General features: G+C 38.0%; 1 protein-coding gene across 2 annotated transcripts in view; it reads right to left on the bottom strand.

Annotated features, from left to right (window-relative positions):
- The window catches only part of ttk (ttk protein kinase), a 36,003-nt gene extending 9,877 nt beyond the window's left edge, over positions 1 to 26,126 (bottom strand). For both annotated transcript variants that reach the window (XM_056258161.1, XM_056258170.1), the window contains exons 1-18: positions 26,005 to 26,126; positions 24,999 to 25,095; positions 24,090 to 24,312; positions 14,591 to 14,697; positions 14,340 to 14,483; positions 13,986 to 14,058; positions 9,035 to 9,113; positions 8,853 to 8,956; positions 7,835 to 7,931; positions 7,605 to 7,710; positions 7,210 to 7,429; positions 7,026 to 7,132; positions 6,770 to 6,913; positions 4,554 to 4,690; positions 4,322 to 4,452; positions 3,980 to 4,109; positions 606 to 698; positions 361 to 518 (exon numbers count right to left, since the gene is read on the bottom strand). In XM_056258161.1, the coding sequence (XP_056114136.1) occupies positions 361 to 518; positions 606 to 698; positions 3,980 to 4,109; positions 4,322 to 4,452; positions 4,554 to 4,690; positions 6,770 to 6,913; positions 7,026 to 7,132; positions 7,210 to 7,429; positions 7,605 to 7,710; positions 7,835 to 7,931; positions 8,853 to 8,956; positions 9,035 to 9,113; positions 13,986 to 14,058; positions 14,340 to 14,483; positions 14,591 to 14,697; positions 24,090 to 24,312; positions 24,999 to 25,086 (2,141 nt within the window). In that variant the 5' untranslated portion in view covers positions 25,087 to 25,095; positions 26,005 to 26,126. The remainder of the gene's footprint in view (positions 1 to 360; positions 519 to 605; positions 699 to 3,979; positions 4,110 to 4,321; positions 4,453 to 4,553; positions 4,691 to 6,769; positions 6,914 to 7,025; positions 7,133 to 7,209; positions 7,430 to 7,604; positions 7,711 to 7,834; positions 7,932 to 8,852; positions 8,957 to 9,034; positions 9,114 to 13,985; positions 14,059 to 14,339; positions 14,484 to 14,590; positions 14,698 to 24,089; positions 24,313 to 24,998; positions 25,096 to 26,004) is intronic.
- Between the last annotated feature and the right edge of the window lie 822 nt (positions 26,127 to 26,948).

Genomic DNA, 26,948 nt, shown 5'->3' with positions numbered 1-26,948 from the left:
TGTTTCTGCTCCGAGGTCTTGATTGTGGCATTTCTTTGAGCTTTAGAATCCAGTATTCTTATAATTCTTTTGTCTTTTATGAATTTAATAAAGAACTCTGTCTCGTATTCTGTCCAAACACACCGCGTCATCTAAGACTGTAAATGCGTAAAAACTGTTTCCATTGCAGTTTTGCAAAAATATTTCTTTTTCGAATTGTCTGAAAAACCACCTCATGCGAGCGGGACATTTTTTTTTGCGATAAATGGGAGTTTTTGCGAAATTGATGCGTTTCCATTGGGTGTATTTTCAATTCGCAATTAGAAGGATAATGGAAACGAGGCTACAGTCGTGATGCTGGTGAATAAAAGACACACTTACTAGTCATAGAGTTTAATGATCTGGTCACTGTACTGTTGAAGATGATTCAAGTGCTCAATCTCATTCTTATAGCTTTCCACCGCCTGGGCATCAGCTTCCTCTAGATTCACATATTTCACAGCATAAACGTGCTTCTTATGGTCAAAAACCTGATAGACCTAAAAAGAAAAATATATTATTTCTGTTACCCACAACGAATCGTATGAAATGGAGAATTATAAACTCAACAAGTCATTCTTTCGTACCTTACTGGATCCGCCTCGACCGATCATCTTGAAAATGAAGAACTGTTTGCCCTTGATTGTGATGGATTCATTTGAGAAAGCGGAGGAGGGGGTCTGAAGGGTGAAAGATTGTTACACAATTAATTATAGATCACAGAGGCAGAAATGAAGCCGAGAGCACCATACTACCCACACTTCCCTTTTATCCACCTGACTGCATACTGGTATTTTTGAATATTCAATTTTCATTAGTTATAATGGAATTCTTGATATCAGGAATGTATTTTTGTAGTAAAAAAGCATAATTCTTGATATCCACAATTGCATTTTCACTAGTTAAATTCTTCCATTCAAAGGCAATGACAGATATCAATGATTTCTTACTACTGGTAATTGAAATTCCACTTTTACAAATGTCTATGAACTGATTATTACGAGTAAAACTGTTAATTTGACCAATCGTTTTCCTAGGTAAGACCCTTATTCTCCGGCTGGGATCGTGTAGAGACTTTGAAGCTGCATTGAAACTGCAATTTGGACCTTCAACCCATTGGTTCCCGACCGTTGAAGTCCACTCAAAAACCTTCATTTCTTTTCGACTGAAGAAAGAAAGACATGAACATCTCGGATGACATAAAGGTTGAGGAAATTATCAGGAAAATTTTAATCCTGGAATGAACTAATCCTTTAAGTAAAATCCTACCGGTATATTGACTTACAAAAGTCAAATTGGCTTACAAAGGTCTAACATATTGCAAAATTTTACTAGTGAAAATGCAATTAAAGACAGTCTAAAAGCAATCTTTGATATTAAGAACTTGATTTCTGCGAGTGAAGCATAGACTGTTAAAAAAAAAAAAGGTTTCTGAAGAGCATCTTTGAAGCCTAAAGTGGGCGGAGCCTGCCATCGCCATCTTGGCGTCGCACCACTCCCGAAGAACTGAAAATGGGCAAAGAGGCGGGACGTGGGTGGAGCTGAGGTGCCTGGTTGCTGAAACCACGCCCGCCTAGCTCGACGTGATCGAGTTTGCACAGGCTAAGTAGCTAATGTTATAAGCTACTGGCACTGCAGTACCAAGTGTGCGACCGCACAGGGCCTCGCGCTAAAGTGACAGCTGACTTGATGTAAAGCCAATAGTTAAAGTTCATGTTTTGCCCTTCGAAATCCTATAATAGTTAAAAGAAATAGCTACAAGTGAGACCGTGTCGTGATGCTGTATTATTAATTTACGTTTAATTTAAAGGTGACCTATAATTCAAAATTGAATTTACCTTGGTATAGTCAAATAACAAGAGTTCAGTGCATGGACATGACATAGAGTGAATCTCAAACTGGACTGTTTTCGCGTTCTCATTTAATTCACGTTTATGAAAAACACCCCTGAAAAACGGTCGGTTCTCCACACAATACCGACTGTGACGCAATAGTCGGGATCATTAATATGTACGCCTCCAAATATTTGCATAATGCCAGCCCTCAATGCCAGGCGGAACTGCGCAGCCGAAGCATGGCAGTTGCTCAGTGTGGATGTACACATGAACACAAAAGTATTTTTTAGTTCCTTCATCTGAGCCTCTGAAGAAACAATGGGTTAATTTTATTTTCTCTGGAAATTTCCAAACATTTCACCGACTGTTTCCTCAACTTGGGCCAATACAGAGCTGGCCTCGGATCGAGCTACCAAGCAACACTTTCTGATGTGTAATTGTTCAAGTTCAGACAGGTAATCTTTCTCTCAAAATCGTTCAATACTGTTTATGCATCAGTAAGTCAAACCAGTGACTAAAATATCAGCTTCACATCGTTTCTTTTAGTAGGATGAAAATAATCATATTTAAATTGTGAACAAATTATATACAGAAAGCGATTAAGAACAATCTTTCCACACAGCACGAGTTTATCTGGACACTTGCCAAACTCGTTATGAAATCAATGACGCATGTTACTGCACAACGAAGCTCTTACTGTATTTACATCATCGTGTTTGCATTGGTGAAAGCAGAGAGAGTGCAGAAACTGCTTTGCAATGATTAGATCTTCATTCTCGCGATCAACACACAGTCATCTGCTCAATGCTCATCACGGCAACATTTTATGTGATGGGAATAGATCTAAATACTTTAAAAACATCTCACGATTCGTTAATCTCGATAGCTGTTAAAGTAAAAACGTATAATAATAGTAGTAAAAGTATTCGGGAGAGAGTTTCACATGTAATGCGTTGCTATTTCATATGCAAGCATGTCAGCCAATCACAGCAGTGGCCGCGTTTACACTGAATCCCACAGCAGACACGCCCCTTCAAACAGAGTGTTCAAATCAGAGGCTAAAAGCAGGCTAGGAAAAATGCCATTTATTTCTAAATTATTATTATTTTTTATCTAAAAAACATACTAACATTATAAGGGTAACCCAGGAAACATTATAAAATAAAAAATAAAAAACATTCTAGGGCACCTTTAACACTAAAAAGTTAAATTAGTCTCTGTTCCATGAGAGCAACGGTACCGCAGAACGAGTGTAGCCTCTAAATCTGAACACTCAAAAAAGCAACGAAATTGTCAGACATCCATGAATGCATGTTCACAGAGGAAAACAGCGCTGATTGTTCTCTCGATACTCGCCAAAGGCGTGGGCGAAGGTATAATGCGTGTATTAAATTGTATGAAATAATCCCGGAAAAAGCACAAACACGGCAGAGATGGCAAGTTCAGCAGCTGGAATTAACTGAGGTGACAAACGGCTAGTAGTGACATCAGCGGCAATCCACCTGTCACTCAAGTGGCCACGCCCTTAATTATGCAGAACTTTAAGGCTTAATATAATTTTAACAGATGACTTATAAACAAAATTCACCCCCTCACAATTGTCATGAAGGCCAAAATTAGCTATATAGACCAAAACCAATTTTGTACCAGGCTGTAAAAAAAAAAATCTGCTGTAAAGTCGGCCATTTTAACATGGGGGTTTGTGGGATTGACTCTCCTAGCGGCCAGTCGATGAATTGCAGTTTAAGTCACTTCCGTGTTGGCTTCACGAGAGAGACTGGAAGGTTGCCACTTGGGAGTGAAGCCATTTTTTTTTATATTTAAAAAACTCATTTTCCCAATTGGAAAAAGTCATTCTTCGATATCAAGCAAAATACAAATCACAAATACTTCATAAAATATTAGCAGATGTAGATAATGGAGGTCTCTTAAAAGAACTTCATCGAGAAATGTATTATTTGCTCATGGCATGTTACATTCACTTTAAACAAAAATAAAAATACTCCTTAATCTGCTCTGCTTTCTTATCCAAGCCAAAAAAAAATGTAATGCTCTCTTTTTACCAATCTCTCGATCACATATTTCTCTGCCAGTTTGATGTTTTGGAGATGTGCGAGCCTCTTTACCTGTGATGGCTGCTGGATATAGGACACCTGGCTCTGAGGAGTGCAGGGCAACTGAGCGTGACCCATTTTCTGTGCCGTCGATGGAACAGACACAATCACTGGCCGCTGCTTCACCACAGGAGTGACGAAACTATCCAAGGAACAGAAAGCATCGGTAAAGGGATAGTTCGTCAACACAGAAAGCTCTCAGGTTTCTAAAAATATCTTCATTTATGTTCCAAAGATGAACAAAAATGTCTGGAACAACTTGAGGGTGAGTAATTAATAACAGAATTGTCATTTTTGGGTGAACGAACACTTTAACGTTGAGAAATCAAGGCATGTGTTCTGCTGCGTTATTACCTGTTTGCATTTGGGTCTTTGTAGTTGGGAGTCTGACAGCTAAAGGAGGGGTGTAATCTAGGAGGCGCAGGTGTTCTCATAGCATGAAGTGAGAATGAAGAGGAAATGGGGTCTGCAGGAGGCTTACGATCCTGAATAGAACACAACAGATTGATCATGAACCGATCCCAGCTGAGTCCGCGCTGTAATCATTCTAACTCAGATATTAAACAAGCGTGAGCTGTAATCAGACCTCTGGAGACGCGTGTTTGTTAATGACAGTAGGAATCTTCCATTCTGATGAAGTCTCCTTGACATGGGACTTTTGCTGCTCCTCAGGAACCTTCGTTGGATTTTCTTCATCCATTTTGTTACTCAGTGATACATTTTCTGCAAAACCAAACCATTTTAATATCATTCTTTTCTGAACAGGCATTTTCACTTTAAAACTAGCACATCCTCAACCCTGGAAATCTTTGGTTTTATTGTAAAAAGAAAAAAAAATCTTTATCGTTGTCTTGTAGGTGTAGGGTTAAGGCTGATTCACAGACAGACGCCAAACAATCACCAAATAATACTGTCACTTCTCAGACATTCCACGACCTGATAAACGCTGATTGAACATGTTCAACGGGCAAAAACAAGCGCCGACCAACGCCAGTGGTTCTCAACCAGGGGCCCGCAAGATTACTCAAGACAAACCAAGCATTAAAAAAAAGACAAAACACACCAAAAAAAACAAGAATTAAATACACCGTTAACATTTTATATTATAATTAGTGCTGTCAAACGATTAAAATATTTAATCACGATTAATCGCACATTTTTATCTATTCTAAATGTCTCTTGATTTCTTTTTGTCCCATTATCTTCTCATTTTAATGCTCTTATCAACATGGAAAAGTGGATCGGCTTGCTTTGTGCAAATGTTTTTTATTGAAAACAACATTGGCATATACTGTGTTCAATTTCACACTAACATTCTCACTTGAAGCAAATAATCTCTCACACAATGCAACACTGTCCATCAATAAAAGGGTGAAAGAAATACTGACGAGGTCCTGATATTGACGAGGGGGCGGAGAATTCGCATCAGCTGTCTGTGTGTGTGTGTGTGTGTGTGTGTGTGTGCTTGGCCATCATCAAGTGGTATTTCAGACTGGACGTGCTGCGATGATGATAGCTCAGTTCACAACGACAAAACACACAGATCACTTTGGTCTTGTCAATGAAACCATTTGGCAACTTTTTAAAAGTAAACTTTCCATTCAGAATCTTATTGGCATCCATTTCGGCGTCTCGCGCTCGTCATCCACACAAAACGTAGCGTTAACCTACTGTTTGGCCGGCTCGCAACAAGTGTGTTTCCGGTCTAGCTAGATCCGGTGCTTTCAGACAGGACGCGGAATGCGCGGCGCTAGGCCAGTTTTCAAACTTTTTGGATGCCAAAACGTTTCTATTGGCCGCGCTGCGGCAAAAGTTTAACTATTTTGAATTTTGACCGCGGTGTGCGCGCCGCTGCGCTTGCGCTTTGGTCGACGAAGCAACAAAACGTCCTCACGCGGCGCAAGCCATTGAAATGAATAGGTTTCATAGCGCAGCGCCACGCATGCCGCGTCCTGTTGCAAAAGCATGTGAAAAAAAACTACAAAGTTTGCTAGGCCAAAAAGACTGTTAATCTCACGATAAAAAAATTAATCGCGTTAACGCCGTTAATAACACTTTTAACTGACAGCCCTAATTATAATTATTGTATTTTTTTTCCCCACTGGATAATGAGGAAGCCTAATTTTAATGGTGTGTTTTCCAGATTTGGAAAAGTCATGTAAATGAATCAGTTCTTATACCTCCATGGACATATTTATGACAAATGTGGTTATTTTTGTAGTTATGCGAACTTTTTAAATATTTTATTAAGTAAAGATTATGAGAGTAAAAATATTTTCGAAAATCTTTGTCCTTAATCCTTGTTCATTTAAATCATAAAAAACAAAGTTATGGGGCCTTCAAATATTGTTGTACTGACGATGAGGGCCTGGAGGTTGAAGACCACAGATGAAGACGATATGGTGATGCAGTGGACATACTATGAGTTATTAAGTGTATCTTTATGAAAGTATTATCTCTTCTTTTTAATTGGACAGCAATAATGTCTAGCAACTTGACAAAATATGTATTTCAATATCACTGAAAATATTTACACATTGAAATGATCTTTTAAGTATTTTGGAGATCACAGATTTCTTTGCAAACCTTTGGTGCTTGGACCACTAATGACAAAATATAAAAATGAGTAAACAACATTGAAGTCTACCTCAAACAAACTGAAAAACTCGATTGCTGTGGACTGTAGGACAGTTATAAGCAGATCTTCAGTGATTTAATCACTCTCAGTGTATACACTTAAAGAAAACGCAAAAAAAATATTGTGCGTCCCTTGGGGTTAAAACAAACTGCAAACTGACTCACCTGCAGTGTTGTCTTCATGCTCACCAGGAAGCAGATGAGCTTTACCAGAGTTCAGATTTCTGATCGCAGTCTGCAGCAGTTCAACAGGCCGTGCGTTCGAGCTCAATGCTTTCTGAAGAATCAAATTACTCTTCCTAGAATTTCCTGAGAGATGTTAACAACACATTATTATGCAGGTTTTTAAACAGTTTTCTTCCATGTTGACTCATGCTGAATGACCATGTTCTTACCAAACCAGCAGAATGTCATGCATTACCTTGTGAGAGCTCAAACTGAGCATGTGCTATATGCACAAAAGCAAAAGCTTTACAGTGTGATCTGGCAATACTGAAATGATCTTGGGCGTCTTCTGGGTCTTCAATTCTGTAGAGATGACAAGGAATAAATGACTCAAGATATCAGCTGCTATTGATACTCAGAGTAATCTACCATTGACTTACCCTTTCAACTCCGCAAATCGCACCAGCATTTGAGCGTAGCTTTCAGTTTTGCAATGTTTTGCCAACGGAAACCTGGCGAACACTTTAGAGTAGATGTCCAGGAGTTTGGAGAGAAACGCGGAGTCTGAACAAGGGTCTCCTCTCTTCTCTAGGCTCTTCAGGAAGCTCTGACAACCTTCAGGAGTGTTTGTGCTGATGAGCTGGTTGATATCAGTGGTTTCTATGGAAGAAAGAAGACCTCTGAAGAAAGGAGTGCACTACAACAAAAAGTTCCTTGAACAAACCCAAAGTCATATGATGGCTTTGTCTGGGGATCAGACTAAAATTGAATTTGACATAACACATTTTGGGTGAACTACTCCTTTAAAACAGTTAATATCTTAATTAAAAATTACCTTCCATTCTTGCAGTTTCTCTTCTTTCTGCTCTGTGTAGAAGTGCTGTGATGGTGTTGCCCTGTTCAATGTCTTCCCTCAGATGATCTGGACTAATCATGGGTGGCTGCATAAAGAAGACACTATTCAGTACGGTGAGGACTTGAAATAAAACTAGTGATGTTATTATGCCTCATAACTCTCAGCACTAGTGAGTTTATGTCTATAGTAAGGTCAGAGGAGTCTTATACCTTCAGGTTCAATAAACTGTAGGAGTCTCCATCTGGAGTGCCCTTCTTTGAGAAACACATCGGGAATGCGGAGCGGACACTTGAACCACTTGTTTGCCTGTAGAAAATCAAACATTAAGGCTTTATAAAGAAAAAGGAAATTTGACACAGGGTCATATCCCAGTACATAGGCCTATTGTGTTTATTAAATAAAGTTATTTGATCTAACCGTGATTATAACAGACAACCACGACTATTGCGCTCTTTTAGAGGGCACAAGGGGAAGTCATATACCAAAAGACATAGACAAGGGGTTGAGTACCAGCATGGGAAACTATTTTTTCCCCACCACCCCCATTCAATATGACTACACAATAATATTAATTGCTCACATTTTATAGTAGGTGTCCTTAACTACTATGTACTTACAACATATTGCTGTTCATATTGCATTGCAAAACACTTTTGCTGTGATTGAGGTGGGATACGGGTAAGGTTAGGACGGGTTTGCTGGTATGGGTAGGTTTAAGGGTGGGTTAAAAATGTAAGGGAAGGTCAACAGTGTAATTATAGATACATTTACAGAAATTAATTACTACTGTAATTACATGCAGGTATTTTTAAATCCAATGTAAAAACATGTATGTACACTTAGTTTATTGTATCAAATGATTAATTTAAGTGTTAGTAGTTAAAGACACCTAAAATAAAGTAAGACCTTATAATTCTTCAAAATATTTGTATTATTTAAATACTACAAAAAAAAAATCAATAAAGAAATATTACCATTGCAAACACTGTTGTACTGTTATAAAGTACTTTTAAAATGCATGTTTTTTTTTTTTTATCTAAAACGCATCTAAAAACTCCCAGCAAACTCATTCTTCATTCTGTCATTCTTCAGGTCGGATAAAAATCTATAAATACAGAAAAATTAAATCCCAGAAGTACATAATTAACTGGCTTATAGTAATAATCAAATTAGCAATATTTGCTTTTGGTCATATCACCCACCCCTTCACAGATTCACATTTCTCACCTGGAGAAACTGTAGGTAACAGGAGCTTCCGCTTTCTGAACACCGTCACAGTCATTGCTCTCGTTTTCAGGGATAGAGAGAGGCACCATGGGCACTCGTTCTGCCTGTAGGAGTGAACAGAAGTACAGTCCAGTCCACAATTCCACTTTCAAATGTTGTTTGCTGTTGTTCTCACACCTTACCATGACCATTCTTCTTTGTTGTGACCCTGTTCTCCATACAGGCATGTTCTCATCTTGTGGACTGAACTTCTGATCACTCCTGGAATTCAGAATGTGTAACATCATCAATTTCTTTACGGTAAATAAATAATTCTGTCTTGTGAAATGGGGATGTTACGGTGAAGAAATTTCGATAACACGCAATCACATGTACATAGACCTTTAATTTGTGGATATCAGAGAGCCCCTATCAATATGCGGGGTATTGAAATCGCCTTTTAATGTGCGTTTGTTTGTTCAAATTCGCAGTCACATGTAGGCTACTCTGTGTAGGGGACGGCGTCCAGTACCGTCCGCACATTTTACAAGATGAGATATTAGTCAATGACGGTCAGGATCTAATGCGCCCAAATCCTCCACCGTCGTCCTGTAAGTCATCTCTCCTTACGATCTTCATGTGATAAGTCAAGCATTTGAGTCAAGCAGTCAAGCATCTGACTCCTGAGCATTTATAATTGTAGCGTCTGTTGTCCAACTGAACTAAATGATTTATCTCTACAAAAGCAAAACAACAGTGAAATGACTACATTTTAAAATATATTAAAACAAATGGAAATCAGTTTATTCCTGTGATCAAAGCTGAATTTTCAGCATCATTACTCCAGTCTTCAGTGTCACATGATCCTTCAGAAATCACTCTAATATGATGATTTTCCAGGTAACAGGAAAAAATTATGCAAGTGCATTATATAGATGTGTATATATGTATGTATGTATATATATATATATATATATATATATATATACACACACACTCACCTTACATGCAAATCTGTATAAAAAAAAACTGGTTATTCCCCGGTGGTGACGTCAAAACGCAAGCATTCATGTATTACACTCAGAACGCAGATTAAGGCGTTTACATGCCAGGCAAAACTGACGCTGTGTCGATAGGTTTATTCTTAAGCAGTTTATGACCTTAAGCCAATAAAGGAAAACGGTTTAACGCGTTTACATGACCACACGTGTTGTCGCTTATTATGTGTAACCGGTTTAAGAACGTGCATGTAAACGCACTTATTGAAAATTACACTAACCTAAAGGATTATTAGGAACACCTGTTCAATTTCTCATTAATACAATTATCTAATCAACCAATCACATGGCAGTTGCTTCAATGCATTTAGGGGTGTGGTCCTGGTCAAGACAATCTCCTGAACTCCAAACTGAATGTCAGAATGGGAAAGAAAGGTGGTTTAAGCAATTTTGAGCGTGGCATGGTTGTTGGTGCCAGACGGGCCGGTCTGAGTATTTCACAATCTGCTCAGTTACTGGGATTTTCACGCACAACCATTTCTAGGGTTTACAAAGAATGGTGTGAAAAGGGAAAAACATCCAGTATGCGGCAGTCCTGTGGGCGAAAATGCCTTGTTGATGCTAGAGGTCAGAGGAGAATGGGCCGACTGATTCAAGCTGATAGAAGAGCAGCTTTGACTGAAATAACCACTCGTTACAACCGAGGTATGCAGCAAAGCATTTGTGAAGCCACAACACGCACAACCTTGAGGCGGATGGGCTACAACAGCAGAAGACCCCACCGGGTACCACTCATCTCCACTACAAATAGGAAAAAGAGGCTACAATTTGCAAGAGCTCACCAAAATTGGACAGTTGAAGACTGGAAAAATGTTGCCTGGTCTGATGAGTCTCGATTTCTGTTGAGACATTCAGATGGTAGAGTCAGAATTTGGCGTAAACAGAATGAGAACATGGATCCATCATGCCTTGTTACCACTGTGCAGGCTGGTGGTGGTGGTGGTGTAATGGTGTGGGGGATGTTTTCTTGGCACACTTTAGGCCCCTTTGTGCCAATTGGGCATCGTTTAAATGCCACGGCCTACCTGAGCATTGTTTCTGACCATGTCCATCCCTTTATGGCCACCATGTACCCATCCTCTGATGGCTACTTCCAGCAGGATAATGCACCATATCACAAAGCTCGAATCATTTCAAATTGGTTTCTTGAACATGACAATGAGTTCACTGTACTAAAATGGCCCCCACAGTCACCAGATCTCAACCCAATAGAGCATCTTTGGGATGTGGTGGAACAGGAGCTTCGTGCCCTGGATGTGCATCCCACAAATCTCCATCAACTGCAAGATGCTATCCTATCAATATGGGCCAACATTTCTAAAGAATGCTTTCAGCACCTTGTTGAATCAATGCAACGTAGAATTAAGGCAGTTCTGAAGGCGAAAGGGGGTCAAACACAGTATTAGTATGGTGTTCCTAATAATCCTTTAGGTGAGTGTGTATATATATATATATATATATTAGGGATGGGACGATTACCGGTTTCACGATAAACCACGATAAAATGTCCTGGCGGTTAGTATTATCGTTTAAAATTTAATTATCATAAAAACCGTGTTTGATTATCGTGATTTTGAAAACTCGCGGTAAATCCTGTCCAGCCAGAATCAGTCTGACGCAGGCGCGAGCAGGCGCGCAGATGCAATGTTGTTTTTTTGCGCAAGAAGACATGGCGGAAGGCAGTGACAGCGCACGGGAGATTTTTCAGCCATCCAAGAGGACAGAATCGGAGGTATGGTCGTATTTTGGCTATTACAAGAGTCCCGAGGGCAATTTAATCGAGGATGGGCACCCTGTCTGCAAATCTTGCAAGAGGAAAGTCGCTGCAAAAGGGGGAAACACGTCAACACGTCAAGTCATCTAACGTTACGTGACAACCACCCACTAAGTTAATTTTTACCTTAATACCACAACTAACTTGGGCAAATAATTAGAAAAAAAAATTTTTGGAGATGAATTGTTTCATTATGAGGACAGAGAGGACGCTGGCGCTGTCTGTTCGCCGCTTCTCCGTTTCTGATTTTAATTTCTGATTTTAATTTAGTGTATTTTAAGAAAGTGTTTTTTTTATTTATTTTTTATAGGACTTTTTTTTTATCCCCCTTGCAAGTTTCCTACCTCTCTGTACTGCAACAATCTTTTTGACTGGGTGCTTTAGCAACGTACCTGCTGCCGATCGTAAAGTAAATGTGATCACTACAACAATATTGTAGTAGTATTAATACTAAATTACTCTGATTTAATTTTCAATACAATCAAAACTGAGACGCAAGACATACACATTTGAATGAAACCAGAGATTGCGTCCACGGTGATCCGAGACAGGATGTGCGCTGTGTAGTGCGTTGCAATGTACAACAGTCATTATAAGTATTCCAGTAGTTTAGTCACCCTGACCCAACCAACATATTTTGTTCATTTAAAGAGTGTGTGCGTGCGTGCGTGCGTGTGTGTGTGTGTGAGTGAGTGTGAGAGAGAGAGAGAAAGTGATTTATTATTTATTAATAATAATACTATTCAGTCATACACACATCCATAAGTGTTATTGTCATTATTAATGATAGGGTTTAATGACGGGTTCATTAAAAACTGCACTAGGAAAACTTATACCTCTCACTCTCAAGGCTCCATGTTAATGTTAATATAATGTTTATGTTTAAAAAAGTGCATATAGCTGCTATAGCCTGCTAATTGTATTTTTTGTTTGTTGATTTTCAAATGTTTTCATGGTGAGCATCAGTTCTTTTTTAACATTTCCATCTCATTTTAACAAAACCGTGATAATATTGATAATCGTGATAACTTTGGTCACTATAATCGTGATATGAAATTTTCATACCGTCCCATCCCTAATATATATATATATATATATATATATATATATATATATATATATATATATATATGTTGAGAACAGTTGTGCTGCTACATGTGTTGAAAGATGATGAATCTTTGATGAATAGAAAGCAAACAAGATAGCATTTATTTAAAATATAAATCTTTTGTAACTATAAATGTCTTTACTTTTAATTTTAATCTATTTATTGTCTCCTAACTGAATAAAATAATAAATTTCTTAAAAAATGTTTTAATGATATATGGCATTGTAATGAGATACTTTTTTTGAACGATATGTGCACTTTTTTCGCCTTTTAATAAAATAATATTCAATATATATCAAAATATAAATATTAAATATAAATGTTTATTAAAAAAAAAGAAATTGTGATATTCACTATGTTGCTTAATTTGACATGGCCATCCCATAAACAGGGTTCGTACAGATACTGTAAGATGAAATTCCAGGACTTTCAAGCACTACTTTTTTGGTTTTCAAGGACGACAACCAGAGATCTCACTTATAAAACAATATATGTATTATCCTTCAAATTATAAAAAAAGGTATATAGATAAATAAAACTAATAAAATGGTACAAATAAAGTGCAGCACATGCAATGACTGGTTATTTTAACCACTGAAAGGATACTATATATCATTCCTTATTCAAACTGATTTTTTTTCCGCATGAATATTATTTTTTTCTCTTTGAGATTATTGATGAAGGAAGCAGCTATTTTTTGTTTGTATAAATTCTTTGATAGACTGGGGTGGGGTTTAATAAGTTTTACTTCTTCCCACTCCTTTTTCAAGCATAAGTGTATAAGTTCTTATTATTGTGTATCTTTTCTGTTTTCACACTATTTTTGCTTGAAATAAATAAATAAATATGTGATTAATTTCTCTCCTGAAGAATGAAAGCTGTATCATATACTTGGATATTTACATGAGCAATATCATGCTAGATAAGATATTTGTCAATGACAAATACATGCAAAATGGTTCTACATCTATATCAGATGGGCTGCAACTTTAATTTTGCGTGAAAAGATTGTTTTATCAATAAAATTAAACACTGCTTGAATTATTGAAAGACATAATATGTGAAATTACTTTTCAAGTACCTTTTCATATATATATATATATATATATATATATATTTTTTTTTTTTTTTTTTTTTAGGACTTAAATTTCAAAAATTCAAGTACTTCAAGGACCTTGCATGAACCCTGCATAAATGAGATAAACATGTCATACCCCTGGGGAAAAGTGCTGCTGGCCTGCAGGTCACATGTTCCATCTGATGTTCTGGAGCTGCTTCTCACAGAATCTTGAGAGATATTAGAGAGATTTCACAAGTCAAGCATGATTCATAGAAAGCAAAAGCATGCATTACATAGAGCAGTATATTAGAAACAAATGCTTACAGCAAAACTTCACAAATCAATGAATAGTTAACCCAAAAAATGACAATTCTCTCATTTATTACAACCAGGTATTGTTACTTTCTTCTGTCAATTTTTTAATAATGCAGAAATGCACTAGTCATATTTTTCAATGCAATCACAACCATGCTCCAAAATGGACATCATAAACGTAGCCTACACAAACCTGATATGTTCTCTTTATCTTCTTGTGAGAGGAGCTGGCGTTTGCCTAGATTTAGATTCTGCACGGCAGCCTCCAGAACGTGCCTGGGTTTGGCATTCATCTCAAAAGCCTTCTGAAGAATCGAAGTGCATTTCTTAAAGTTGCCTGGGGAGAATGAAAGAAACTTCATGACCGTGTGTTCTCAATTAGCAAACATTTTGAAAGAGGCAAAAGCTAAATATGTCTTATATTTGTCACTAAACTCTCCTTACCTTGTGAAAGCTCAAACTGAGCATAAGCAATGTGAACGAAGGCGAAATCCTTACAGTGGGATCTCGCTATATCAAAACTAGCCTGGGCATCATTTACATCTTGGATGCTGTTGGCAAAGAGAGACATTACTAATACAATAAAACTTACATTTAAAACTAAATTAAAAGTTGTTTATACTTATGTTTTTATAAGTGTTCACCCAAAACAAAACGTCTTTATTTTCTTATCCTCACATTATTTGCATGTGTTCAGAGAGAAAAAAAGCTATTTGAAAAATCTTCAAATATTCCCCTTTTGTGTTTCACACAAAAAAAACATTGTACATTTCTGGGTGAAACTATTTCTTTAAATAGTGTCACTGTTTCTGAACTCCCTGAAACGCCTCCATCAGTCATGAGGTTTCTTCCAGGGAACGAACATGTCACAATATTCCTTATTTAAATAATATTTATGAATAATTATGAAATGCACTTTCTGTAAAGCTGCTTTGAAACAATATGTATTGTGAAAAGCGCTATACAAATAAATTAATTGAATTGAATTAATACCCGCATAAGATATATGCAAAATAAAGGGGCGGGGTCTGGTTGGTAGGGCTGGGTATAGTTAAAAAATTGATATTGAAACTTTGACCTTTAGTTTTATTTTTTCAGTTTGTTTACAGACTCATATAGCCACTGGGAGGAGGAATATATGCCTCGCTCTCAAACACACGCTCATAAAGCTTGCCGCAAAGCACTGGCAAAAGTAGCCTAATGATTATGAATGTGTCAGGGAAAAAAATAGCAAGGAGACATTTTAATTGTTTATTAATAAATCAGTGTTGACTACAAAGACGAAGTTGATATTGCGGACTAGTAATCTCTGCAGTATAGTGAACATGCGCCTGTAGAGAGAAATGCACCTCTCATTTGGATTACATGATCAGAGAGTATTTGTTTTCGATTCAAAATTGATTTGTTTAAAAGTATAAATTTCAAGCTTTCTATAGGCCTGTTTCTCCTGTCTGAGAGGCAAGTATCCTATTCGCCGAGTTTGGTTCATTTGTGATGCGCTCCAGTTCTTCTTGAAGTCGGAGCAACTCTCAACTTTCTGCTCTTAAGTTTATTCTGTGCGCTGTCAAGTGCTTCATCAGATTTGTTGTGTTGTCGGTCTTGGCAGCAATGATCTTGTCGCAAATATTGCATCGAGCCTGGTGAAATGTAGCTACACTTTTGACCTTTTCCACATCTTTTCCATCTACTGTATAGGGTTGGGACGCTTAGTCACTTACACACTACAGCCTCACATGTGAGCCACGTCTCTGGGCATAACCAGCGTAAACTAGTGTTTTTCCGCTCACTGACGTTGACAAGATTAACCCCTTAGGTACCGAACGACAAGACATTTTTTGATACTCGATGGTAAAGATGCAATTCAGTCAGTGCCTAAAAAGTATCGAACTCGATACCCAGACCTCGTTAGTAGTGTGTTTAAGGGTGTCACGATTTCGATTTTAAATCGAAATCGATCGAAATTAAGTCATAATCTCGAACTTCGAATAAAATGGAATCGTCGATGCTCCCACGCCCCCATCACGGAAAAAAACACGCGTGTTTTTCCACTGGATTTATCTGTTAAATCAACAACTGTTTGTTTGTTTTGTGAACTTGAATGTCGTCATCTGCCTGTTTGCGAGGCGGCTTTATGTATGTGTGCAAAGAAAACCATCTCTCAGAGAGCGCACGAGTACTGAATAGTTTAAAATCGCTTGAATGTTCAAACTGGTGAGACTTAAAAAGATGTGCAAATGGTAAACTTTAGTTACTCACGATGCAATGCTGGCCCGATTATGCAAGTGACAATTCCGTCATGTCACGACTCCCGAAACGTGAGAGCAGCGCGCTTGACGATTGCCTTGTGCAACCCATTTTGAGAGACAGAGAGAGAGAAGACGCGGCACCGCTGAACACTCACGCTGTTTGTGAAATTGCATTTCGCTGACAGTTTAAAATGACTGATTTGATTTTATAATCTGCGTATGCCAGGTTATGGCAAAATATGGCAGGTTATTTTGCTCAAGTTTCCAATTGACTAAAGATATAAGGTAGGCCTATTATATTATATTATAAGCACTTTATGTTGTTAATAAATGTTTTCAATTTGACAATGTAGTGTGGGACATTACGAACAAAGGTCAGATATTATATTGCATAAAAGTATATTCTAAAAAAGGCATAGCAATCTGTGCTTAAAAAAAAAAAAAAAAAAAAAAAAAAAATCGAGAATCGAACCGTGACCTTAGAATCGAAAATTCAATCGAATCGAAGATTTGGAGAATCGTGACACCCCTAAGTGTGTTGAAACTAGCTGTTATGGTAAGGGGCGTGACATTTCGTTCACCAATCACAACATACTGGACCAGACGACCAATCAGAGCACATTGTACTTCCCGGAAGCAGGGGCTTGAGACAGGATCTAAACTTAGCATTACTGACAGATTGAAAAGAGACGAGCTGCAACAATGAGCACATTTACATACACACCAATGCGATGATAATTACCAAAAATCAGTTTATTGAAATAACCCCTTTTACTAGTTTACATGCAAATCTGTATTATTAAAAAAAACTGGTTATTCCCCGGTGGTGACGTCAAAACGCAAGCATTCATGTATTACACTCAGAACGCAGATTAAGGCGTTTACATGCCAGGCAAAACTGACGCTGTGTCGATCGGTTTATTCTTAAGCAGTTTATGACCTTAAGCCAATAAAGGAAAACGGTTTAACGCGTTTACATGACCACACGTGTTGTCGCTTATTATGTGTAACCGGTTTAAGAACGTGCATGTAAACGCACTTATTGAAAATTACACTCACCTAAAGGATTATTAGGAACACCATACTAATACTGTGTTTGACCCCCTTTCGCCTTCAGAACTGCCTTAATTCTACATGGCATTGATTCAACAAGGTGCTGAAAGCATTCTTTAGAAATGTTGGCCCATATTGATAGGATAGCATCTTGCAGTTGATGGAGATTTGTGGGATGCACATCCAGGGCACGAAGCTCCCGTTCCACCACATCCCAAAGATGCTCTATTGGGTTGAGATCTGGTGACTGTGGGGGCCATTTTAGTACAGTGAACTCGTCATGTTCAAGAAACCAATTTGAAATGATTCGAGCTTTGTGACATGGTGCATTATCCTGCTGGAAGTAGCCATCAGAGGATGGGTACATGGTGGCCATAAAGGGATGGACATGGTCAGAAACAATGCTCAGGTAGGCCGTGGCATTTAAACGATGCCCAATTGGCACTAAGGGGCCTAAAGTGTGCCAAGAAAACATCCCCCACACCATTACACCACCACCACCAGCCTGCACAGTGGTAACAAGGCATGATGGATCCATGTTCTCATTCTGTTTACGCCAAATTCTGACTCTACCATCTGAATGTCTCAACAGAAATCGAGACTCATCAGACCAGGCAACATATTTCCAGTCTTCAACTGTCCAATTTTGGTGAGCTCTTGCAAATTGTAGCCTCTTTTTCCTATTTGTAGTGGAGATGAGTGGTACCCGGTGGGGTCTTCTGCTGTTGTAGCCCATCCGCCTCAAGGTTGTGCGTGTTGTGGCTTCACAAATGCTTTGCTGCATACCTCGGTAGTGTTGTCACGATACCAAAATTATTGTTTCGATACCGATACCAAGTCAAGAATTGCGATTTCGATACTTTTTCGATACTTTTCCTGAAAAGGGAGAAACACTCTCAAATATCATTGCTGTGCTTTATTTTAAAACTGGGACAACATTCCAATCATAACACACTAATAAATGAACATTTGAACAGCAGATAGGCTATAATAACCATTTGAACAAAATATGAAATATGAAAAATATAAAAAATAAATTAGAGCAATGACATTCAAGGTAAAAAAATAAATAAATTTAGCAGCATTATCTCAGTTATCATAAGAAACATAAGATTTTATCAATATCAATGCCACTGACGATTCTGCTTATCGATCCGATTCTTTAACGATTCTCTTATCGATTCATGATAGCATTGTGTGGAAAAAAGTAGTCATATGCTTTTTCGGGGGGAAAAACAAGTGTTTTTATTTGTTTTATGTAATTTATGTAATAAATGAAACCTTATTACAAAGTGTTAACGATTAGTTATACACCGATTCAGACAGATCAGTTGTTTTAACCATTCATTAAAACGAATCGGTTCAAATGAGTCATTAGTTCGCGAATTGGACGTGTCATTATCGGACGTGTGCGCGTTGTGTGATTATCCAGGCGGTTACATCCCACTGTCATCACAGAAAACATTTCATGACTGGATAGTTTTTTTCGTTTATTTAAAGTGTGGTTTATGTCAGCTGAATGTGCGGAACGATTCAGAGAAGATAAGGCAACGTATTTTACCACAATTTACACCCAGCGGTAATTCAAAAAAAAAAAAAAAAAAAAAAAAACTCTGAATGCTCCACATGAAACTTTAGTCTCCCGACCTTACCATCGTGTCGAATTATTTTGATTAATATGTGCGAGGGAGAGAGAGAGCAAGACAGCGCTTAGTTTTGAGACGGTGAAGCCTTTATACTTTCGCCTGGCTCCGCAGAGAGAGAGAGAGTGCGCGCGCGCGACCGGGGCTCGCTCACTCTGTCTCTCTCTCTGCTCGTTCAGTTCACGCGCCCTGTCACACGCGCATGAGGAGAAAAACACAGACGTCCATTGGGAGGCACTGGAAGCGTGCGTTGCACACACCAACATGCAATACTCTCTTACAAATCTGGAACGCGGCCATTCTTAGAAGTATCGATACTAATAAATTTAGGTATCGTGAGGTTTTTAATTTCCGAGTATCGCGATACTTTTGAAGTATCGGTGCACCGTGCAACACTATACCTCGGTTGTAACGAGTGGTTATTTCAGTCAAAGTTGCTCTTCTATCAGCTTGAATCAGTCGGCCCATTCTCCTCTGACCTCTAGCATCAACAAGGCATTTTCGCCCACAGGACTGCCGCTCACTGGATGTTTTTCCCTTTTCACACCATTCTTTGTAAACCCTAGAAATGGTTGTGCGTGAAAATCCCAGTAACTGAGCAGATTGTGAAATACTCAGACCGGCCCGTCCGGCACCAAGAACCATGCCACGCTCAAAATTGCTTAAATTTCTTTCCCATTCTGACATTCAGTTTGGAGTTCAGGAGATTGTCTTGACCAGGACCACACCCCTAAATGCATTGAAGCAACTGCCATGTGATTGGTTGATTAGATAATTGAATTAATGAGAAATTGAACAAGTGTTCCTAATAATCCTTTAGGTGAGTGTATGTGTAACATTCAAGCATGAAAACCAGGGTTTCCGTTGTCCGGTAATTACCGGACATTGGCCGGGAAAAAAATGAAATGTCCGACAAAATTAAATCTCTCCGGTCAAATTGTCCGATTAAAATTGCGTAATAATCCCGCCCCCCTAACACAATATGAATTTGAGAATAATAAATTGTATCTTCATTTTAATCAATGTTTCGTCAACAAATTTTCCTGGATTAAAAAATAAGAATTTGTTCATATGAAGTAGGGATGCACGATATAGGATTTTGGCCGATATTCGATATGCCGATATTTTCAAACTAATTTTGCCCGATGCCGATACCGATACCGATATATTTGTATTTTTTTTAAGTGCAAAAAAAGCTTATTAAAGCTTCTATTAATATTCTCAGTCAAGAGCAGTGAGTGATTTTCTCTGTGTTTTGTTGTTTTATTAACATTAACGGGATAGTTCTCCCAAAAATTTAAATTGTCATCATTTACTCTCTCAAGTTTCTTTCTTCTGTTGAAATTATAAAAGTTATTTGGAAGAATGTGGCTAACCAAACAGTTGCTGTACTCCAGTGACTTCCATAGTATATTTAACAGGGTTCTTGCAGGTTTCAGTTTGTTACATTTAAGACCTTTTTAAGACCTTTTAAGACCATTATGTGTAAAGTTTAAGACCAACACGACACATAAATAGAAACATTAGAATGATCCCAGAAATTCTTAAACATATTTTAAGTTTGTAAAATACACACACTGACTGATGTCTATGGAAGCGGCAATAATAATCCTTTCCATTCTAATAAGACGACACGTTTTATTCATATCAGATACACATTGTGTAAATAGCTTTACATTTTAAACTATTCTTCTCCCAGTTCTCCGGCCACTTTCATGTATTTCGTGAGAAGTTGAGGAATTGACGTGTTGTAAACTAACATGGCGCCGCCCATCGCACAAACAGCTGATTTGTGCTGACACCTTCATAACGATCAACTAACGCGATCGTTATGAAGGTGTTTAAACAACAAAACACATCCACTTGCACATATTTGACAATCGGAATATCAGTGTTTCATGTTATAGCTAATACATTTGTGAATATTTTGAATAGAAAAGGGAAAATGACATCAAAGCAGATCATCATTCATTCAGCACTGTTGTGGTTGCGCTGTGTCACGTGACAAGCAATGACGCGTCATCATGGAAACATTAAAGTGACAGGTTCTAAATAACGGTCGCCTAGAAAAACTCACGCTGGGGGATCAGTTCGAATATTTTAAATTTACGTGTGAAAGGGTTAAATACAAAAACAACAAACAAAAATAAACACAAATTAACAATGGTAAATTATTTAATGTATTTATTCTTTTTAGTAAACTGTTGTTTTTTTGTTAGAAACTCACGCTTACGGATGACGTGGTCGTTGAGCGCCCTCAGGCGACCGTTATGATTACATTCAAATGACTACACAATTTACAGATGATTAACGAATATTTTTAAATCATCCACCAAATTATCATCTCTTTCTTGCAGTTTAATGAGTAAACAACGAACATCAAGACATACGGTCCGCTAATGGTGTTAATTAGATCTCTCTTGATGAAGTCCGCTATACCAAATCTTGCTATATAAGCGATCTTGTTCGGTCCGCACGTAAACGTTTTCGCAATGCTCGAGCGCCTTCACACCCAATGTCCCTAGCTGTATTATCTTCTTGCATATTTTTCAGCGAGCTTCATATCTATTGCTAGGGACAGCTTGTAACCAGCTGCAAAACTCACCCTTATCGAGCCAAGTCATGTTAAACACACACTTCCCCTGTCCCCATGATATTTGAAAACTACGCGCTCGACGACAGCCCCGACTTCCCCGACCTCGACGTTGCAACTTGTCTTGCACGAATTCGGCGGGCAGGTAGCTAGTGAACCAACTTCCTTCACTTTATTGGCGGCGCGGGTTACATACCGCCACCTACTTTACAGGAGTTATACCTGCAGTGATCACGCAATGGGATTATCACATGGGATTATCATCATCACGTAGCCTACTAGAAAACAAAACAACCAACATTTTATTTTCGGCGGACAACGCTTGACCACAATTAACAAAATTAACGAAGGTAAGAATTTTAAGACTTGGGTAAATTAAATTTAAGACCTAAACTTGTGTTTTTTAGACTTTTTAAGGCCTTAAATTTCACTTTCTGAATTTAAGTCTTTTTTAGACTTTTTAAGACTCCGCGGGAACCCTGATTTAAGCACAAGAAAGAAATGAATCCAGGTTTGAAACAACATTAGATAGACAGAATTTTTATTTCTGGGTGCAGTATCTCTTTAAAGACAAGCGGCAGAATATTATTACTGTCTCTTTAAGAACTGCACGCGAGTAACGCGACGCGTCTAATGCCGCGTTCCAGGCAACCCGTAACCCGTGTTTTTCCAACTCGTAACTGGGAGTACATCGATCTAGTACGAGTTCACGGATGGGAAGTCACGGGTTTGACTGCCGTTCCAGTGCACTTTCACGGGTATAAGGTTGGAAAAACACGGGTTACAGGTTGCCTGGAACGATGTACTCCCAGTTACGAGTTGGAAAAACACAGGTTACAGGTTGCCTGGAATGCGGCATAATATACACGCATTTGACAAGCAGATTTTATCTGTTTGCTTTCACTTTAGACATAACCAACTTTGTTTCTATAAACCTTGTGTGTATTTGACAGTATCAGCGCAATAAGACTCGAAAGATTAGTCTGCAGGCGCTGTGACAGGCTTTTAGTTCCTGTGAGCGTCGGGTGTAACGCGCTCAGAAAAGCGGATGTTAGAACAGCGCATCAGCACGTGAATGACATGTTTACCTAGCAAGACTTTGACGCACATGCAAACAATGAACTTTTGTCAATTGCGGTGTCCCGTGAGTGTAACTCTACCTCTGCGTTTACATGTGATGTGATGTGAATGTACGTCGCGTTGTACAGTATGTTGAGATGAAGGCGCCAGAATTGAACTGATAGAATGCACGATACTATGATTTTTCTTCAAAAGCAGATCGTGGAGACATTTTAATTGTCCACGATCAAAAACCGTGAGACGCACGGCACACCCCTAGTTGGAAGTTTAAGTTGCTGGCGCTCATGCTTCGTTCACGGTCGTCACATGCGCATAGGAAACACGCCACCCTATCGGCAAGACTCATCGGCAGAAATATTCATATTGGCCGATGCCGATGATGGTCATTTTAAGCTTTTATCGGCCGATACCGATGTTGTCCCGATATCATCGTGCATCCCTAATATGAAGTGTGCATTTCTCTCTCTAGGCGCGTTCACTACTGCGAAGATGGCGAGTCTGCATCGTCAACTTTATCAATTTATCAACAATTTAAATGTTTCATGCATAATCATTACTTTCGCCGGTTCTTTGTGGCAAGCTTTATTTCAGGTGTTGCGTGATATCTCTGCGCCCAAGTAGCAGTGCTTCGCCTGTGTAGAGTCTCCGAAACGGCGATGGATTGAAACGCGCGTCCGAGTGAAGATTGCGCAACTCGCGCAGCGCGTCGTCCATGCAACTGATAGCAGCGGACACGAGCGCTCAGCTTGATTTAAAAAACAACAGATTTTAGCGCTAGATCTCTTATTTAATAGCGAACTAAATGAATGATCTGCTAGTTAACTGGAGATGTTAACTAGTTATTTATTTGTATTAGGTACATCCGTGCCTCAATGTTTCAAAAAGTGAATGTGTCTGAAACCATAGTAAAAAACAATTGGTGTTAATTGACGCCAATCGGACGTTCATGTTTTTTTCCGTCTATTTGAAAGTTAGGCTAATAATAACATGTTGCATTCTATACGGCCTGATTATGTCATTTTTTTAAGTTACATAGCCTGCCTCCAGTTTTCCTCAACTTGACTAATTAAGAGGCGATATTTGACCGGCATATCATCAAAATGTCCGTTAAACGAAACCTCTGCCGGTAATTTTGACCGGCACCATTTTTTTCTAGCGGAAACTCTGATGAAAACCTATTCTAGTAGACCCCCAAAACAAATTCAGGACTTTATAAAAAGGCATAGCATGTTCAAGAAACTGCGATAATTATGCACATAACTTCCATAATGAGGAAAAGGATGCTATAAATAATTTTAAATCAGAGTGAAACAGAAGATGGAACTTACGCTTTTAACTCTGCAAATCTGACCAGCATCTTGGCATAGCTCTCATTCTGACTGTACTTTCCCAACGGCATGCTGGAAAACACACGCGTGTAGCAGTCGATGAGCTTAGCGAGAAGGCTGGGATCCGTTTGAGGATTGCCTTTCTTCTCCAGATTGGTAAGAAATGTCCGGCACGTCTGAGGTGAGTTTGAACTGATGGCCTGGTTGATGTAATCTGTGTCATCTGTATGGAAGAAAAGCTGTAAATGTTCTGGTCGGGGTGATTACAACCCAGAATTCCTGTTTTGACCAATGATTTTATGATTACTACTGGATCAAGATTGCTAATAAACATTTTAGAAATTGCTCTCAGAAAGATTAAACATTTTAGCGCAGAGCATAATTACGAACATTTATATTGGAATTAGAGGAATGTCCTTAACTTTATTAAAGGGATAATTCACCAAAAAATTAAAAGTCTGTCATCATTTACACTCCTTCATGTGGTTCCAAACGTTTAAGATTTTCATTCATCTTCAGAACACAAATGACTAATCTGATAGAAATCCTCAATTGACAGCTAAGCAGCTACCACTTTGGATTAGTTTTACAATCCCTTTTATGAACTTTTTGAAGCATCAAAGTGTTAGTTGTGTATCTGTCAGTGGAGGGACAGAAATCTCTCAGATTTCATTAAAATATCTTAATTTGTGTTCTGAAGATGAACAAAAGTATTAAGGGTTTGGAACGACACGAGGGAGAGTAAATGATGACAGAACTTTAATTTTTGGGTGAACTATCCCTTTAATTTCCATAACATTTTTAGAGGAAATCCCAAATTTGATATTCCCTGATAGAGCAAGGTTTAAAGTGTGCGTACCCTGAAAATATTATTTAGCAAATTCATTCCCCAATTATTCAATTTATTACCATCATTGAATAATCTCTTCATCTTGGCCAGCCGTTGACACAACATGGCAATCTGCATCTGTCGCTCAGTACTCTCTTCTTCATCCATCTCTGTACACTACACAACACAACACAACACAAACATCAACTACACACACAATTACTGAACTGCATTGACATCTGTGGAAATGACAACATGCCTCAGTCTATATATGCATGAATATGTCTCTCTGCAAATAAAAGCTTATTTTAGTGTTTACATAACCTTAACTATAAAAACGTATGTTTACATTAGTTTACATAACCTTAACTATAAAAAAAATTATTCATAAAGAAATAATTTCTTTAGTGTTTTTAAAGGTCTCTGCAACAGGATCCCCCAAAACAGATACATTTAGTTTAATTCAAATTACAATTGTACTTATTTTATTTGCATGCAGCTATTTATGCATATTACAAAACAAACATAAACACAACACAATTACTGTACAGCATTGACATCTTTGGAAATATTCACCATGCTTCAGTGAGTCTATGTATTTATGCTATAATCTGTCTGTCATTTTAAACATGTCTCATCTGACTTTTGATTCATATTGGATCTTAACGTATTCAAAGTGAACAAAGCCTAAATAACTTCCAAATGTTAGGTCTCTTTCAAAGGCCAGGATTTGCAAAAATAACATTTCAAGTTTGTTTTGATGATGATGCACCAAAACTACAAGAGTAACGTCTGATGGCCTACCAGCATCTAAGCTAGTTTTTATCCTAGACCTTAATTTTATCAAACTCATGACTTGACATAATTATTTTTGTCTTGCTGTGATTAATAACTTGAAGAACAGCTCCACCGTGTCGGGTGATTGCTAGCAGCTATCCGGCTAAACTCGCTTTACAACAGAACACTCCTCGTTGACAATCGTGCATTATTGATTACATTAATGAAAATCAACATGTTGACGCACTACATCGCACTGATTGCATTTTGGATGATGTTAAAAAAAGTATTTTAAAGCAGAACACTTACCCTGAGACGGAGAAAGGAGGAAAATCTGACGGTGTGATCGAGTAATTGTTTTGTTCAACAACCGTTTCAAAATTCGCCACTTCCCCTAAGCGCGCGCTCCTGTTGGTCAGTTTGTATTCCACGTGACCATTTTACAGCAAGGTGGGCGGGGCTTCCCTGTACGTCACACTTTCATTCTGCGCGCGTTCTGGTGAAGGATTTGGAGAAAAGAAAATGTCTACAAAAAAGCGTTTCATATAAATAATAGAATATATCCTGTAATATATGCACTAGAACGTTTTTAGACTGCTAGCTAAACAAGTTTTTTCGTTGTAGGCTAGATCATGTAAAGATGAGTAGAATTGATTTACAAAACCATGAAGAAACTAAATATAGATTTACAACATGTGGAATTGATATAATTATAGGCTTTATTTCAATGACAATTAGATGTGAAAAAAAGATAAAGCACGTTTTATTCAAATATTATTCTGTTCAGTTCCATGATCTGCCTCTGAACCATTTCGTAAATAAAATTATTCTTTGCTTTTGCTTTCTTAAACACTGACAAATAAAAGCTTACCGTATTTTATTGCTTAAATAACTGAAACCATACAAACTTGGTAAAATGTTGTTCTTAATAAAAAATATGTTTCTATATTCCCTATGAAATCAAGATTACCAATTCTTTTTTTTTTTTGAATATTGCAGTATTTATTACAAATGATTTATCCATGCACATCATATTTTATTATTATTTTTAAATTCATGTGCCCTCATAATCTTTAATCAAAATAACTTCTCCCTCTTGCAGTGACATCTCTTCTCTTCTCTGATGATGTGTTTACTGGCGTGAGGGCGGGGCAACCTGTCACTCACATGAGATCAACCAATAGCAAACCATCTAACCATCCAATCAATTCCCAATGGACAAAATCAAGACCCGTCCTACATTTTTTCCTGTT

The sequence above is a fragment of the Rhinichthys klamathensis genome, unplaced genomic scaffold (genome assembly GCF_029890125.1).
Source record: "Rhinichthys klamathensis goyatoka isolate OS25496 unplaced genomic scaffold, OSU_Roscu_1.1 h1tg000006l_1, whole genome shotgun sequence".
NCBI classification, from domain to species: Eukaryota; Metazoa; Chordata; class Actinopteri; order Cypriniformes; family Leuciscidae; genus Rhinichthys; species Rhinichthys klamathensis.
The sequence above is the reverse complement of the archived record's forward strand: the minus strand, read 5'-3'. Positions and strand labels throughout refer to the sequence as shown.